Consider the following 17,564-nt stretch of genomic DNA (forward strand, 5'->3'; position numbering starts at 1 on the left):
AACCTCTATTATGATCTTTGATATCTACCCACTTCTGCAATAATTCACAGTTGTTGGCAAAAGAAATAGAAAGAAAATAAATGTAAAACCAAAGCGAAATTATATTCTACATCTAAGTCTTAGAACTCCCTTTTAATGTGCTCTGGGCCACCTTAACATAAACATTTGCAAACTTGTTATCAGTTTCAGTGTGCAGGAATTCATAGAACATCATGGTTAAGCATGTTCGCAACGTACGAATCAACAGTTTTTATACTGAACTTAAAATAAAAATAAACAAAATACCTTTTATGTTACCTTATACCTCAAAATAGGGAATTTCTAGTCAATTCAATACCTTAAGTATGTATTAAAAATCCTTTGAATGAATGTCAAAATCCTGGAATGTAACTGGAATGTATCACTCATGGTTGTTTGGACTACATTCGACACATAATTACAATGTGCAATCGAAATTCTTAATAAGAAAAAACACAACAGTTTCAAGCTACAAATCAAACACACATCTTCTAAGCAATGCAGTGATGCCCTGCATACAGCGGGAACTGATCGTGGTGACTAATCTTATACCATCCATTACGGATGAATGAACAGACCCCACATGACTCAGCCAGTCAAGTCGGCCCGCTTTGGCACGATCTAGTGCCTCCTGATGTTGTGTTTTGTTCTTTGCTTCTCTTCCCCACTATTGTTACACAGCAGCACAACCCATCGCTGCACCCGTTGTGACGATACATTTCGTCACATTCTAAAACACTAAAAATAATTTGCTCTCACTATCACCATTCAGCAGTGCGCAATGAGCTATGTGCCACAGGAAAGCATTGTTCTTTGTCATTCTTTACATTAATTGCACGCTCTACGGCACTCTAGCTCGACCATCCACACAGGTTGCAATGCAGGTAATGCACCTTTTTACGTTGCATCATTGCGTTACATTGCGAGCGTACGGAAAAATGTTGTGAATCTTCAACCGATTAAATACGCAACCGTACTGGCCCCCCACGCCGACCGATAGACGCATTAACAGCAAGAGGGAGTGAAAAAAAAGAAGAAACGAGAGCAACAACGAACCGAGTTGCGCCTCGCAAAAAAAACAAGGTAAGTAAGCAGTTATTCTTCCAACTACAAGCGGGTTTTTTTTTTCTAAGCGTCTTGTAATTTCCCTTTTTTTGCATCGATTGCCCTCGAATCGTAATCACACTTATGCGGGCAACCTCCATTACGGCAACAGCCAATGCATCCAAAACGGGGGAATAAATGCCAAACCAACCAAACCACACGGCAAAGTGCGCCTCTTCTGCCTCTCTTTATCAATCACGTGGTGTTTGACGCGAATCATCGCAACTCATCGTGGTGTTAGTGGTGGTGGTGTGAGCTTTTTCGATTGACCTACCGATGGTGTTGATGGGTTATGTTTGCCGCCTTCGCTTCGCTTTGCCCGATGCCGTTTTTTTTTATTGCTGCCGAACGCTGACGCAATCGATCAGCTGTGAGGATCGATCGCAGGCGAGCATAAATTGCACACACACGCAATCCCTTTAATTCGCTCGTGCGGCTTATCTTCTGGTTTACTTTAATCTCTCGTTCTTCCTGAAGATGATCTCTACCAGCAGATCAAACTACACGATCGTAGATGGCAGAGTGAAGGCTTTACGACCTAAGCCTATCCATTGTTTTGCGTCTAATTCCTGAACATTATTAAAACGCTGGTAACAAGATACACGATACAAAGCGTACTCGCTTCGTTTGTTGACGGTCCTCGTATGGCGTCCTACAATCTGGCAAGTGGTCGACCTAATACAAGGACCGGTTCAAAGCACACACACACACAAAACAACTATCTGACAGCGAGATAAACATAATCATGCTCGAATGTGTGGCAGACTTATTACCACGGACGGTCGTTGACTTAGGCGTGAGATAGCATTGCAAGGTGGCTTAGAATATGAGAATAACACTTTCACACAAATATACACTTTCTTGTTGCTTTGTAAAGAAGCTGATAAGTCATTATTAAAAACATGTGCAAAACCTTTTGTTTCCTTCTTAGTGTCTTAGTTCGTTTCCTTTCCTCGTTTCCTCATCCATAAATTACGTTACAACAACCCACAGGCGATTCTCTCTACTTATTTCCTGTCTTGAAAATCTTTGCTTGATGAAAGATAGTAAAGAATTCGGGAATTTAAATTAGCTCCGAACATTAATAGCACAACAGTAGTGGTTGAATAACTGCAAACATTGAAGAGATCGTACTCCATAATTTCATGTTGAAGGCATACATATTCTTGCGCTTATTTTTAATAAATTACCTTTTTTTTTTCTTTTTTACAGAAAACAACTCAAATCTATGGATCTACTTAAGTTAGTCAACTAACTTTCTGCATCCAACTGCCTCAGATACGTAGAAATTGATTATTGAACTATTTCGCGATAGTAGTTCAACTGGTAGAAATAAGTACGTCTGTTACAGGGGTTTCCAGGAATTCTCATAACTGTCGGACACTTTATTGACTCTTTCTTCCGTGAAATGAACTTAATGTAATGGGAATTGGACTCTATAGCACCCTTGTTGGACAAATCGAAGAGGAGAAATGGTATAATGGAATCCCATAGAGTCCAATTTCCATCATATGAAGCTCACTTCTTATAAGAAAGAGTTAAGGAAGTGTCTCACAACTATGAGAGAACCCCTGGAAAACCCTGGAAAATTGTTTTATAGACTAATAGGCTTAAATTACATCATTACTGGCTCATAAAGTAGTTAACGATTTTTACTGACAATCAAATTTGAAGAAAAAAAAATCATTTTCTTATACAAGATGGCCTACATTTTTATCCATTTCCAATACTGGCAAATCTCTGAATGTCCATTCCCTTCTTTAGAGCATTTATGTTCAGCACAACCGTTACATCGCTTCATAAAACAGCCCAAATAGTTCTAATGCTGTAAAACGTGTGTTTCTTCTCTTCATTTCAAGCACCGTAACGTTTGTATGATACACGCATGTGTAAGGCAATTTCTCATTGCACGTTGCACTCGTTTCACCATACAGGGAGAAAATGCGGCACATTTTTCTTACCTTATTCCGTGTTAGATGTCCTCCTTGGAACAACTACGCGTTAGTATCTGGTAGAGCTGCGTCGCTGGCACGAAGGCAAACACCCCGTACACAGATGCGTAAGGGTCAGTGTCAGGTGGACGATCTTGTACAAACTCGATCACTCCAGCCGTTGGTGTTCACGATAGACGAGAAAAAACACATACACACATCACTGTTCGGGGCTATATGTTCACCAAACTAAAACACACACCCCAGAAAGGAACGAATGAACAATTAGATCCTATTTTCGTCAGCACAACACATTACGATATCAATATCAAACAACGATCAATTGATCACACACGATCGTGGTGAAAAAAACAAACTCCAGACAATTTACACACGTTTTCATTTGCGTTCGGCCGTCGTTGTCGCCTTAGTTTGGGGCAGAAACTCGTTTTACGCATCACCATTCCGAACACGCTCGACAAACTCACTTCCGAAAGACATTCCCAACAGTTCCGCGTTTTGCTTTTGGTAAATCCACCCCAATACGATCTTTGGTTTTTGTTTTTGTTGTTTTCTTCCCTTCATCACAGCATTCCACTTCCATTCAACACTCGCACTTTTGGCGGCGTACCACCACCACGTCACGCCACCTTGTCGCGCTTCGGTGCCGCGAGCAACCGATGGCCACAAACATTTTTGGTGGAGGCTGTATTTTATGCCTCGTCGTCTCGTACCCGATCGGTTCCAGCCAAACAAAAACAACACCCAAAAACAAAACGCACACAGCCACACAAGACGTTGCCTTTTGAAGCAAACACACTCACTCGTCGAAGACACTCGAGGGCTCCTCCTCGTTTGCAATGGTATTCGAACAGGAGTGTCGAGGTGGGAAGAATGAAGGATGGAAAAGAGGTTTGAAAAGGTCGGAAAAGGGGCGGGGGGGGGGGGTGTCGTTTATCAAAGCAACGCACAAACACACGTGAGCGCGAGCGCGTCACCTAGCGCAAAGCGATGCGCGAAGAGAGAGGGATAGACCGAAACACCACGGCAAACCAGCACAGAACACGGAACACGACGGAATGACAACACGGCGAGAAAGTGCGATAGAAAGGAAAGGGGGATGAAACAATGATATAATGGAGCCTGCAACGGGAAAGAATGAGCAGCTGCGAGGAAAGGTATCAACGCCACCTTGGATCGTATTCTTCATTCGCGACATCAACCCGAAATCAAGCCGGTGGAAACAATAGATCGATCACGTAGGCACCAGCACCAGTACCACACATTTGCCCACACCTACACACGCCACCGTGGTTATCGAGGGCCTAATTTATCTACGAGCTTTGATAACTGATAGCTCAACCTGACACGAGTCGAACGGGCACAGTGTACACCGCGCATCACACGCATACACACTCAAACGAATAAAAGATGAAAAACTAACACTTGTGTGCGTGTGCGCGTGTGTGTGTGTGTGTGTGTTTACTTCCCCAACTTTATCAATCCGTATCGATGCCCACTTATCAAACGTTGTTGTTTTTCTCCTCGTGACGCGTCACATCATCACCGCACGGGAGAGGGTGGTCGGTCACGCGGTGTATTTTGCGTTAGTGCAAAAACAAAATCACATTCGTTCATTGTGGTATTACGAAAAAAACAAAACACAAAAAACTTACAACAAATTTGGCCCTCCGACTCCGGAAGCACCGTGAGCTGTACGAGGTAAGGTGCACCGGATGGAGGGGTGGGGATGGGGCAGAAAAAAGGGCGTTAGGCAGTCAGCACCAAACCTGCGAACCTTGCGAGCACCGCAACAATACTGAGAAAGTGGTGAGCGTGTGAGCGAAGTGTGCGCGCGTCGCCGTACCGGGCGAGAAGATACGTGCGCGAGTCAGCCCCCCCTCCCCCCCTCCCCAGCCGTGCGAGGCTTCTCCCGCGTGATCACAGCCTGCTAGAGTGCGTAGAGTTGGCCGTATCCGTGGAGCGAGCGAGGCGCCAAACGCTCAGCAAGCGTGGTTTGTCGTGGTTTGCAGGGTTCGTCGAGAGGTTTTGTTGCCATTGTCAAATATTGACCAATTTATAGTTTGGTACGCACTGGGGTGTAAGGAATTACTAAATTCATGTCTATTTCTTTTTCATCAGCATTTTTTTTTGTTTCGTTGAAGCTTTGAGTTTAAATACTAAGGCCATGGGACACTGTCCGTACTCGCTAGTGTAATTTTGATTTTCACTAGCCCATCTGGCGGCGGCTGGTGGAAGTTTTTTTTGGTCTTCGAGGAGATGGTCATGCCGAATCTCAAAATGAAGTAGTTTTTCCACCGTTTTTTGTCATGAAAATGTATGCAATGCGTACAGGACATATGCATCTACCTTTTACAAAACTTTTCTCGTCCAAATTAAGCACAAAACATTGAAAAATAACATATTTTCTAAAGTGGCTGCAAATTGTTTAGCAAAATGCTTCAGTCTGCCGCCGCCAGATGCGCCAGTGAAAATCGAAATTACACTAGCGAGTACGGGCAATGCCCCCCGGCCTTTAAGCGTTAATTTTTCTAACTGGGTATTAGGGCGAACTGGTTAACGTTTCCAGTAGGCTTGAACAATTTGGTTCATTTCCATGGACGTGAACGTACTAGTTCTTTCATTAAGATGAACTGAACGTGAATCGCGATTCATTTCAGTTGAAGAAAATTAGGTGAATTGTTTTATTTTACAAGAAGAACATAATTAGTGTATTGCATCTTTGAAATTATAAGGCAGACCAGGAAGATCCTTATTACGATTGGTAGGACGTTCTTTTCATGAACGTCCTGGTATTACGGTTCACGTTCATATTTGTATGGCGGGAATGAACGACCTAGCGTACTAGGACGTTCTTTATTTCGACGGATAGGTCGTATTTTTTCGTGAACGTCCTGGTCATACGGTTCACGTTCTTATTTGTATGGGGGAAATGAACGACCTGGCGTACTATAACGTTCGTTATTTCGGCGGGTAGGACGTTATTTTGATGTCCAACTCAGTACATTATGATTTATAAAGAATCAATGAAGGTTGATCAGATGAACGTAGTTCGTTCGATCTTTAGGATGAATTGAATGAATGAGTTCTGGTACTTGAGACACAACTCTAGTTTCCAATACGTGCTGATTGTCTCGCAGAGGCCTGCATAAGCGAGCCGGAGACGTGTCTTGTGACCCAAACTCTATGCACCCACGGAACGGACATGATTCAAACTCCGACCTAGCGCACGCCCCCACGAGTCGGCTTTCGATAGGCACTCCTTCGTGAGCATTTCAAGAAGAGATAGAGAAAGAGAGAGAGAGAGAGAGAGAGAGAGAGAGAGAGAGAGAGAGAGGGGGGGGGATAGAGAGAGCGAGATGCTCGTATCCAACTTCGGAACGATTCGTGAAATGAATCTTTTGGCCCACACTCATATATTTTAACGATACGTGGTATTTCAATATTATAGTAAGTCTTTAAATTATCGAGTAAGGAAGTTGCCTTTATGAACTCAAAAAAGTTAAAAATCACTTTAAGAAGCCAAACACTCGCATCATGTGGGTTTCTAAAAGTTCTATCTCAATAGGTACGTTCTCACAAGCCATATCTATCTTCGCGAATCTTTCTCCTTCCACTAGATACAAGTGTCAAAAAAAGATTCGAACATATTTTTGCGTTCACACGCCACTAATCTTCGCCGGATACAATTATCTTAATTTTTAAAAATAATTTTTAAAACACGCAATCGTGTCTTGGGAGCAATCACAAAAAATATGTTTAAACACGATAAAAATACGGTATTTCTCTCGGCCTGTCAAAAGATTGAAAGCAAATATTGTTATCCATTCAGCAAAGGATAGCTTGGATTGCTCGAAAAAGATTCGCCACAGGCTGCTAACTTCCCCTACCTCAGTGAAAAAGTGTGTTTGACAAATAATTTCTACCAGAATGACCGGTCTGTTGGTACAGTCGTCAACTCGTACGGCTTAACATCATGCCTGTCATGGGTTCAAGACCCGAATGGACCGTGCCGCCATACGTAGGACTGACTATCCTGTTATGGGGGGAAATCAATAAGTCACTGAAAGCCAAAGCCCACAAGTGGTAGGCAGGCCTTGACCGACAACGGTTGTTGTGTCAAAAAAGAAGAAGAAGAATAATTCTTCTTATTAATGCAAGTATAATTCTTCCAGCTTTGTTATCCAATTACAACGCAACAGTGCAATATTGTGCAATTTAAATTGTACAGCCAACCCTGCCCCGAAGCATGCTTCGCTCGATCTCTCGATATTCAGATTAGATTTATCTCTCTGGTGTATTCTCTCTTTCTCTCATTTTCTTTCACTAGCTCTCGCGTTTTCGCTTAGGTCTCCCACAGCACCATCACTTACAGCATCATTCGTGATCGCTCGTGATCGTGATCTTCTCGCGTTGGATTTTCCCGCGAAATCGTTTACCTTGCTATAAGGAATGGTGATTGATTTATGACTAATGATTATTGAGATGATTTACAAGCTCTTTCACAATTCACAATTTAAAGTTATGTTCTCGTATCACGTGAGCGGTGATTGCGATCACATTCGAATGAATAGCATTTACTATTTTTTTAAATATATTTACAGGCGTCCCCCGAGTTACGACGATTCGCAGATACGACGATTTTGATTTTGACAGTTAAAAGTTATCATTGACAAGAAATTGATTTTTTTTGAATATCTGGGCTGATAACCGTTATACACACATTTCCAAAAATTCCAAAGATACCCGATCTTGCATATCTTTATTGTGTACGGGTTTTAAAAAATTATTATTACATTATCGAACATTATTTTAAATAAAATACACGATATCATAAATTCCAACTCTTCAACTTCGGTTATAAACTTTGTATTCAGAGATATTCGACATACGACTTTTTCGACTTACGCCTTGCTTTGGGACATTTTTTCGGTCCCAAATACAGTCGTATCTCGGGGGACACCAGTATATGAAAATTATCTCAAATATTTCTAAAACGCTTCTAAAAACCCCTTATCGGACACATCCAAACGTTCCCAATCGGTCAGATGATACTTGAGCAACGCACCTCACGCTAGCAAATGAACGTTTGCGAATCATTATCACCTTAGCTTCCTTCTTTTTTCCCCTTTTTCACATTCAAACCCCAACCGAGCCTCTTTGAAGTGCAGTACAAGCGTTCGAAAATAATAATATCAACGCAAGTTAATCCCTTTCCGTACTTGAACTCCGGGCTGTCCGGGCTGTCCGGGCTGTCCCCTTTTCTCCGTTACCGTGGTGTAGTAAGCACGTCTAACAAATGCTCGCACAATACTCGCCGGGGCCTTCCCCGTACGGGGAAACAACAGTATCACTACCCCTAGTAGCCGCGCTTATCTCAAACGCGTCTCCCAAGTGACGGCAAAAATTATCGAAAATCGATTACCAACCCCTTTCGCATTGCAATGTCCCGCGACCCTCCCTTTGGTGGTCACATTTTTTTTCGTCTTCCGTCTTCCGACGGAGGGGAGCTAGCGACCCGCAAATTTGTTGTTTCACACCGTCTAGCTATCTAATGGGCGAATGATAAGAGAAGTGGCACTTTTAGCTATTTGCCAGTGATCGATTTCGACTCGATGCTGCCGCCAGTACCATTGCTGGGCCGATGACGAGAACGTGGTCCCATCCGATCTCAACGCGCGCGAACAATTTTACTCGGTTTTAGTTTAATTAGGTATGGATTTACATTTTTACGCTTTGCGCACTTGCCCTTAAATCGTGTGTGTTTTTTTTGTGCAGTACGGAATTAAATTGTTCCTTGCAATATGCTCGAAACATCCCCCCCCCCCAAAAACCCATATCACGTAGCAAATAATCAATCGATAGAAGAAATAATTCCAGTACCTTCCTGCTGGTTGGTTGATTACTGCCCCGGTGGGCGACACTGTGAACGCACGGGGGGGTGGAATGTGCATTGAAGTGACAATTACAGTTAAAATTACTCTGTTAAACAGTGGTGTTAATAAGACAAAAAAAATGGTCCTGCACGCATGAACAAACGCGTGACCAACCGAACGGGCAACACAAATTGGCATAAATAGCTATCGGGAGTGGGAGGGCCTACCCACTCCCGCCCGCCAGAACAGAACTGCGCATCATAATTTTTATCACACATTCGCGTCCTTTTTTTTTAACCGTGAACAAACATCTGCTTAATTGTGCTATGGGTGCTACGGGTGTGTGTGCCAATTGGAAAGGAAGTGCCGTGGAAAAAAAAAATACGCAATTTATGCACAAACCTGGTGTGACCAGCAGGATCAGCAGGCATCAGCGCTTAATGCTAGCGTTCAGTGACGAGTTCAATGCGTGATGAGTGTGATTCTGCAAATAATAAAAATAAAATTACAAACACTTTCATCGTTAAATCAGCCGTACGATTACGGGAACGGTGCGTGGGATAGATTCGTTAGTTGGTTGGGCGCCAAAAAAAAAAACAAACGATCAAACCAAAAACACGGGTTTTTGCAATAAGCCAATCGTTTTGCACTTTTTGCACCCCGCATTGAATAGTCAATTAGTGCTATAAGGATAAGAATGTTGTGTTTTTTGTTTTTTGGTTGCGTGAGACTCATATTTCGGACGCAAAAAACGGTGGACGATTGCAAAAAATGGTGAAATGTTCAGCATTTGTTGACTGTGACTGTTGTTTCGTTTGAATCGGTGTTTTTTTTTTGTTTTTTCCTTTTTTGTGTAGTTAATTGTGTGTTTGTGTTGTTTTCCCCCTTTTTCTCGTGGTGCATAGGAGATAAAAGTGTGTACAGGTGCATTGGGTCCCCAATAAAGTAGCAGCCAACATGTCCTGGGTGTTTCACCTGCTGTGGATGTTTCTGGTGCTGATGCTGTTTTTCATTGTGCTGGTAAGCGTGCTGGAATAGTTGGGAAATTGAATTGAAAAGATGATTAATTAAATGAATTAAATGATAGTATAGAGATTATTGCAAAAAGCCTTTAATATATAATTTCAATCAAAAATGCATCGTAAGAAAACTAAAATTACCTTTAAAAGACGTAATTGTTCCCCTCTTCCAAAAGTAGCCATTTAAATGCACTCTTTCGTCATTCCATTTGGTTGGTAATCCCTTACACTCTGATTTAAAATCTGATCATTCGTGTTATGGTTTAGCGATAGTACAGATAATAAAGGCAGTTTCATTTTTAAATTTTAGTTTGATAAGATTTGAGGACGCTTTTAATCAGGCATAAACATAAACTAACAGTAGACTGGGGTATGATTGGCATTGCCAGTGAAGCATATCGGGCGTTGCGTTTAGAAGCAACACGTGACAGGGGGACTAACGTTTTTTTTAACTTCATTCCCAAAGATAGGTGACTCACCACGGTTATTGTTCGTTTGAGCGTGAAAGCGATACTTAGATTAGCTAATTTGATGTAATCATACGCTTTTTTTACGAAGCACAATAGATTATTTCGAAGAAATATGGTTTTGTACGTGCATTTTTAAAGCGATTTAATCGTTTCGTATCATTAAGTGTGAAGAGAATGTATAATGTTATATCTTCAATTTGATGGTACAGCAGACGGACCCACCATTTTCTTATTCAGATTCCAATTTGAACAACATTATTCAAAGAATGACAACTTTTGAAAAAATCTCATAAACGTTGAATAAAGAAATTCATATTGGAATATGAAAATAGATATGAAATGATCATAGTGGAAAACAGAGTAAAAGCATTATGTTTGTAGTTTTCCACGCTTTTTGGAATAAATTTATGAAAACATATAAATATTATTAATAAATACATGAGCAAATAAATAGATGACAAACAATTTCTCCTTATATTTATAAAATCAAATACATAAATGAAGTGCATAATAAACTATCAAAAAGTTATTAAAAGTAAATATAAAGTTTGATAATCCACTGAAAAGCTACGATAAGGCTCAACATTTAAATAATTTTACTAAAATCATAAACGTTATACATAACATTGAATAATTTTAACAAAAACAAAGCATATAGAGTAAAAGAATAAATAATAAAAATAAAGTTAACAGGAAACCATCGTAATTACGGTGAAAACTATACTTACCATCGATTTTTTTGTCTTCACTCCCTCTCTGCAGCGCCGGATATACTACTTCGGACTGCAGGTGCATCGACCAGCGACAGCGCAATCACGCACTCGTAAGTCCCGCACTCCACAAACGTCCATTTCCGGTCGGTACAAATCCATCTGATTCCATTTTTTTTTGCCCTTCACTATCTCTCTTTTGTTCAGAAACCTCTCAACGCTTTGCAGTGTTTACCATCTACCAGAATGACGTACGACCGGCGCAAGCCCCACCAGAACGCAGTCAACCTCCGGCATGTAAGGGTGAATTTATTAGAAATGGCCATTCAGAAGTTGTGTTTACCATGCACTCGTTCCCTTTTTGGTGTGTATTTCAGACCCAGAACCACCGCCTCCCCCGAAATACGACGATGTGATAAAATCACCGGACCTATTCCAGAAACCTCCACCGTACACGGCATCCGCTCAAGCGTAGAGCAGCGCCGTTCAATCCGTACTCCACTTAATCGTTAATAAAGTTACATTTTAATTCCAACTTACCAACACACATTCACACGGGCAGTTTTAAGCTGTCTCTTTCGTCGTTTTTATTGATTATTGTTTCTAAATATTTGAGTTCTACGACAGATTGATGGAAATGATCCGAATTTCATCGTACGGTTTATCGGTTTTCGGGTTCGTCTTGGCATTACAGATGTTCTGCACAATTTCCATACCCTTATGCACACGCCCAAACACTGTATGCTTGTTGTCCAACCATGGCTAAAATAGAAACAACAAAAAAACAAATTAATTAATCCATCACCAACCGTTCGCAAAAAAAAACACTAAACATACCGTCGGCAGTACGGTAATGAAGAACTGGCTTCCGTTCGTGTTCGGGCCCGCATTGGCCATGCTAACCGTGTACGGACGATCGTGCTTGAGCGTGGAACAGAACTCATCCTTAAACTCACCGCCCCAGATCGACTGGCCACCGGTACCGGTGCCGGTCGGATCGCCCGTCTGTATCATGAAGCCCTTGATCACACGATGGAACAGATGCCCGTTGTAGTAGCCGTTCTTGCTGTGCACGCAGAAGTTTTCCACCGTTTTCGGACACTCCTTGCCAAACAGGCGCAGGTGAACGTCACCCATCGTCGTGTGCAGTACCGCATTGTCGTAGATCTTTTGTACGCCTGGGTGTAGTAAAGTTAAGATAAAAAAGGTTAATTGGGAATTAATTGCAACTCGAAAGTAAACTTAAATAGCAAACCGAACAAGACATGCATGTAATGAAAGGGTAGGAAATAGGAAGTATTTAGCAAATTTACCTTCTCCTAGCAATGATAGTACGGTGAGCGGGATTATACAAACGATTGCATTTAAGCTCACAACTCTTCTATAAAAAGGATGTTTAACAAAAAAAAACTTACCCTGTCCTTCCGTAACGGAAATGATGTCTTCCTTCGAAGGTTTCTCATTGAACACATCGCGCTCCATGTCTTGCAGGTCGGACGGGAGCCGTCTCGTGTAGAGGTAGAACCGTTGTTTCCTGTTGTGTATAAAAGTATAAACCAACATATTAGTCATCCCGCGTGCATTGTTGTAGGCAGTGCTGCAAAATGTCATGAGCATCACGAGATGTTCATCAACGAAAACAATGAACATATCCGCGGTAGCTTGATGATCATTACTGATACTCAATGAAAGTACGTCATGACATGCCGAACGCGACGAACGAGTGCTTGAGTCTATCGCGAAACTCTGACTGACAAGCAAAGTTTAATGCCATCACATGCCTAATCATGACTTTTTCTGGCTGTGAACAGTGCTGCCAAATGCCACTGTTTCAACACTCATGACTGAAATAAACTGAGATGATCAGAGGTGAAGCTCAAACAGTTGGTGGATCAATCACATGCTTGGTGACATTTTGTTTAGCACCCTACTCTTGGCCAATCTCTTGGTCATGACATTTTCTGTCGGTGATATGCACGACATTCTTGGAATATAGTTGGCGTATGGTTCCAAGCAGCAAAATGAGCATACTTTCTCACTCTGTCTGATTTGATGGCCTGTCGAGTCAAACAGGACCAGTAAACATGCTCATTTTGTTTCTTGAAACCACTCGCACGCACCGCATATCTTGGAGTCATGGAATCTATCGTCATGATCACCGACAGAAAATGTCACGATTAAGTGACTGACCAAGAGTTGGTTGCACAAAATGTCACCAAACATGTGATGGTCGCACTAATTGTTTGAGTCTCATCTCTGATCATCACAATAGAGCTCGTGACGCTGACATGATTTTGTTTCAGCCGGAATTGGTTATAACTATGTCAGTGACATTTTGCAGAACTGATCACAGTAAAAAATAAAGCATGACGTAGTGACTGACCAAGCCTTGGTCGCCTTGGGGTCACGAAGCGTGCATTAGTCACACCAATCGTTTTGAGTATTGCCTCTGATTATCACAATTGATTATGTGACGCTGACATGGATTTTGTACCAGTTAGATTTTTTTATGACATTTGCAGCACTGGTTGTATAGGTTTAATCATTCCTTCTTACTTGTACGCAGTGCAGAAAAGCGTTGGGTCGTTCGGTATTGCCTGTGCTGCCTTATTTTCCGACGCTTCCTGCTCGAGCGTGGTGGCCGCTTTGGAGAACTTTACCTTGCCCTAAAATTCAACCAATAAATTTATTTCATTCCATTACGTTCTTCCAAAGTAACGTCGTATAACTCACCTGGAATAGAGACAAATTGAGCGGCCGCAAATTATCATTCTTGCCAATAATCTTCGCACACCGGTTCGTCTCAATGTTCACCAGCTTAATGCCCAGCATCGTCGGGTACAGTATAAAGTGTCCACTGTAGTCAAACGTTACGTTCATGTTAGCGAACGCGTCCGATTTCTCCAGATCCCGCTCGTTCGCCATCCGCCGGCCAAACTCCATGTTCGACAGCGTTTGCGACAGCTGCTGGCTCTCGCTGTACCGCGCTAAGCTTTCGTCGTACACGCGCAGCAGCTTCCCGCTCAGAAAGCCGAACACGCGCACCTGCCGATCGGTGGACATGGTGGCAAACTTCTTCCCATCCGGCGCAAAGCTCAGCGAGGTGACGATCGTTTTGTTCTTCGCAAACTCGTACAGGCTGGTGTCGAGCTTCGACTCAAAGTGTACAATCTTGGCGGGAAACTTAAAATCGTGCCGCGGCCCGTACCAGTACTCCAGTATGCCGGCTTTATCGATCGAAACCGTCACCTCGAACGTGGGATTGTAGCGTATCATCACCACGGGTTTGGTGTGCAGCTTCTCCAGCGTGTGCAGCGGTGTGTTTGTTCCCTTTCCATCGTAGATGCGAATTACCGGTGAATCTTGATCCGCACTGAGGACGAAGGAGAGTTCACATGTAAAATGGTTTCCTGCGACATAGTTTGTCTAAATAAATGGCTTTCTCTTACACAGCAAGGTAGCTAATCACGTCCCCCATCCGATGTATCCACTCCACCCGATACGGCACATACTCCAGCTTAAGCATGTTGATCATATCGAAGTTAATCACATCGAACACCTTGATGCTCTTGTCCACCGAGGCCGTACAGAGGTAGGTGCCGCTACAGTTCACCGCCAGGCAATTGATCGGTGCCAGGTGGCTCCGGAAGTGCTTCACAAACTCGATGCCCAGTTCCATCTTTTTCCAAAACTTCACGTGCCCGTCCACGCTGACGGTGACGATGAATTCCGACTTCGTTACGACCAGATGGGTGATGGTGTCCCGGTGCATGAACGACTTCTCGTAACACTCCGCATCGGGCAGGTTCTCGATGTACAGCTTCTCAAACTCGAGCACTGAAACAAACAACAGGGTAGTTAACGAAAGCAAATGCACAACCGGAAGCTGTACTGCTTACCTTTCCTCTTTTTTGGCTGTGCCGCCGCCGATGGCATCGGTCCTATCCAGCCACCGTCATCGTCCTCATCGCCTTCGGGCTCTTTGCTTTCTTCCGGCATTACCGGTTCCGATGGCTCTTTGCGTGTGTCCTCATGGTCTTCACCTTCCGGCTCGCTGGATGCACGCTTGCGACGGGATTTTTCCTTTTCACTCATATTAAAATCGTTTTATTTAATGATGAACGCCCCGAAAGTGTAGCGAAGCGTGCCACAACACAGAACAAACGACAAACGTAAACAAATCGCACCGAACCGCAATGACAGCTGTCAAACGGCTGCATTTGAATGTGGTGTTGTTTCGGCGTAACGGTTTTCTTTTTTCACGTTTTATTCACGGTACGGATTTTTATTTTTATAATTTGCATCATTCGTACTAAGCACGATTTCCTTTCCTTACAATTTAGTCTTATGGTGAGCCAATTGAAAATCAATTTCCACTTTGCAAAGTACGTCAAGTAGCTAAACGAAAAAATATCTAAAAAACACACTTTATCAGTACTTTCGCTTCAACAGCGACAGGTTGGGATGCTTTTTGAAGTGCTCCTCGAACGAACCCTTCACGTAGCTCTGCACAAAGTTCAGCTCGTTGAAGCTGCACTCGATCAGCCGGTTCGTTTCCATCTGATTGGCACGCTTGCTGCGCTCCCGGTCGAGCGAGGCGGATTTGATCTGCTCCCGCAGCGAATCCCGATACTGCTGCACGGCCGTCTGTATCCGGCAGTCGGCCCGTTCCGCCTCCCTGCGATTCCTTTCCTGCAGCTCACGCTCGCGCAGCGCTTCCTGCTGGCGCTCCTCGCGCTCGCGCGCCTTTCGCGCCTCCATTTCGGCGATCTGCATCCGCTGGCCCTCGTACGCGATGGACGCCATCTGCAGCCGCTTCTGCTTCTCGCGCCGGCAAGCTTCCAGCTTGTCCTGGTCGAACTGTTCCCGCGTATCGTTGATAAGCTTTTCCAGCTTGCCATCCTCCAGCTGGCGCTGCCGGATCACGTGCTTGGAGTATTGGTAGAACTGATCCTTTTGTTTCTTCAGCAAAAGGTCTTCCGCCTTGCGTGTCTGCCGTTCCTGTTCGAGCTGCTTGGCGGTGGTTTCGTTTAGCGCGCGAATTACCTGCACATCCTGCTCGCTTTGCTTCCGCTGTAGCTCTTTGCGCAGCGCTATTTGTTCGCTCAAATGTTCGGCCAGTTCCGCCTTGCCGAGCACTTTTAGCTTTGGATCATGGTCGGGAAACGGTAGGGAAGCACAAACCACCTTCTGCAGATCGACCTTATCCTGAGCGGCTTTTAGCGATCGTTCCTTGATTTGGTGCTTGATGTCTTGCAGCGTTTTCTGTTCCATTGTTTTTCGTTCCTGTTTCTCCTTTTGCTCATTTTGCAACTGAAAGAAGTGATAAAACGTTAAAATAGCATCTAAAATCATACATCACCACTAATTGTACCTCCATCTTATACTTTCGCACGTGCACTTCGGTCCACATTCGTTCTTCGTCCATTTTGGCTTGCTTCAGTTTCATCTTATCCTCAATCTGTGCAAGCTGGCATTTCTTCGATTCTTCGTGATACTTTTGCTGCAGAAACGTACGAATCTCGTCGCAATTATTGCTACAAATAGGGAGAAACCATAATTACGAGAATTGAAACAATGTGGATGGAAAGATTGTCGGGAGAAAAACCTCGCTTACAGCTTCATTTGTATCATTTTGTTTTTCACAAACTCCGTCCGCTGCCGCTCCTGGTTCTGTTTTGCACTGAGCAGCGCATTGGTTCTCTCCCTCAGCCGCATTTCCTCCTCGTCCTGGAACTTTTTCATAATTTCCCGCTCCTGTTGCTGCTGTTCTGATTGCAGCAGGGAATGTAATCTACGATCGAGACAAATGTACAAAACCAAGGGTAGTTGCTGGTGCTTTCCCAACCCCATTCCATACCTTTTACGCTTCTCTTCCAGCTGATGGTCATACTCCTGGTCGGCGCAAGACATCTAAAAAAGAAGCATCGAAATCAATATACACAGGACCGCTAATGGTATTTAACGGGCAGCACTTACCAATTTCTTCAACTCATTTTGAATACTAATTTCCGGGTAGAACAGCATTTTGCGCGGTGCGGTGTGCAAGATGGACCTGGAAAAGGTATTCAATGTTTTTGGTCGGAGAGCAAAGCCGATATTCCAATGGAACCCCCGGGTGTATAAAAACGAACTGCCTACGACACGATACACCCAAGTTTAAAGCTGTTTAACGTGGTTGCTATGATTTCCGAGGGCAGCTCGCGTTTCTAGGGGCAACACGCGTGTTGCCAGAATTGGCGTGAAGCTAATGCTGACAACTCTATATGCTGTGTAGGAATTTGCCCCGGACGCGAACGATGTCTCTGTGCGTAACAATAGCGGGAATTAAATAGTTGTTGGACAGATATGAACACACCAAATTGAACTAACTTTTAATTGAAATTAAAATTTTAATTTAATTTAAAATCGTTGA

At 43.3% G+C, this 17,564-nt stretch overlaps 4 protein-coding genes across 11 annotated transcripts in view; 1 reads left to right on the forward strand and 3 right to left on the reverse strand.

The window, feature by feature from the left end:
- The window catches only part of LOC121596603, a 44,725-nt gene extending 39,839 nt beyond the window's left edge, over nucleotides 1–4,886 (reverse strand). For 2 of the 6 annotated variants that reach the window (XM_041921699.1, XM_041921696.1), the window contains exon 1: nucleotides 4,730–4,886. The gene's annotated coding sequence lies outside the window, so the exon portion shown is untranslated. Of the gene's footprint in view, nucleotides 1–3,083; nucleotides 3,346–3,448; nucleotides 4,207–4,244; nucleotides 4,700–4,729 lie in introns of those variants that run through there. The other 4 variants (XM_041921692.1, XM_041921694.1, XM_041921695.1 and 1 more) reach the window with 4 other exon arrangements.
- A 3,790-nt stretch (nucleotides 4,887–8,676) lies between these two features.
- Nucleotides 8,677–11,696, forward strand: LOC121595372. Of its 2 annotated transcripts, none has more exons than XM_041919289.1 (5): nucleotides 8,677–8,787; nucleotides 9,808–9,970; nucleotides 11,202–11,262; nucleotides 11,357–11,446; nucleotides 11,527–11,696. In XM_041919289.1, exons 2-5 carry the CDS (start codon nucleotides 9,908–9,910, stop codon nucleotides 11,622–11,624), a joined length of 312 nt encoding a protein of 103 aa, XP_041775223.1. In that variant the 5' UTR covers nucleotides 8,677–8,787; nucleotides 9,808–9,907; the 3' UTR covers nucleotides 11,625–11,696. The 2 variants fall into 2 exon arrangements, with proteins under 2 accessions (XP_041775223.1, XP_041775222.1); XM_041919288.1 differs by having other exon boundaries at nucleotides 8,679–8,787; nucleotides 9,856–9,970.
- A 12-nt stretch (nucleotides 11,697–11,708) lies between these two features.
- Nucleotides 11,709–15,349, reverse strand: LOC121595367 (peptidylprolyl isomerase domain and WD repeat-containing protein 1). Of its 2 annotated transcripts, XM_041919281.1 has the most exons (8): nucleotides 15,049–15,349; nucleotides 14,599–14,986; nucleotides 13,883–14,522; nucleotides 13,706–13,815; nucleotides 12,565–12,683; nucleotides 12,463–12,468; nucleotides 11,987–12,327; nucleotides 11,709–11,911 (listed from the first exon to the last, which is right to left on the reverse strand). In XM_041919281.1, exons 1-8 carry the CDS (start codon nucleotides 15,242–15,244, stop codon nucleotides 11,768–11,770), a joined length of 1,944 nt encoding a protein of 647 aa, XP_041775215.1. In that variant the 5' UTR covers nucleotides 15,245–15,349; the 3' UTR covers nucleotides 11,709–11,767. The 2 variants fall into 2 exon arrangements, with proteins under 2 accessions (XP_041775215.1, XP_041775216.1); XM_041919282.1 differs by lacking the exon at nucleotides 12,463–12,468.
- Nucleotides 15,350–15,398: 49 nt separating this feature from the next.
- Nucleotides 15,399–17,330, reverse strand: LOC121595368 (cilia- and flagella-associated protein 53-like). Its single transcript, XM_041919283.1, has 5 exons — nucleotides 17,129–17,330; nucleotides 17,010–17,062; nucleotides 16,767–16,943; nucleotides 16,524–16,686; nucleotides 15,399–16,462 (listed from the first exon to the last, which is right to left on the reverse strand). The coding sequence occupies exons 1-5, from the start codon at nucleotides 17,174–17,176 to the stop codon at nucleotides 15,581–15,583; spliced, it is 1,323 nt and encodes a 440-aa protein (XP_041775217.1). The 5' UTR covers nucleotides 17,177–17,330; the 3' UTR covers nucleotides 15,399–15,580.
- Nucleotides 17,331–17,564: the final 234 nt, after the last annotated feature.

Source organism: Anopheles merus, chromosome 3R (assembly GCF_017562075.2).
Source record: "Anopheles merus strain MAF chromosome 3R, AmerM5.1, whole genome shotgun sequence".
In the NCBI taxonomy this organism is placed as follows: domain Eukaryota; kingdom Metazoa; phylum Arthropoda; class Insecta; order Diptera; family Culicidae; genus Anopheles; species Anopheles merus.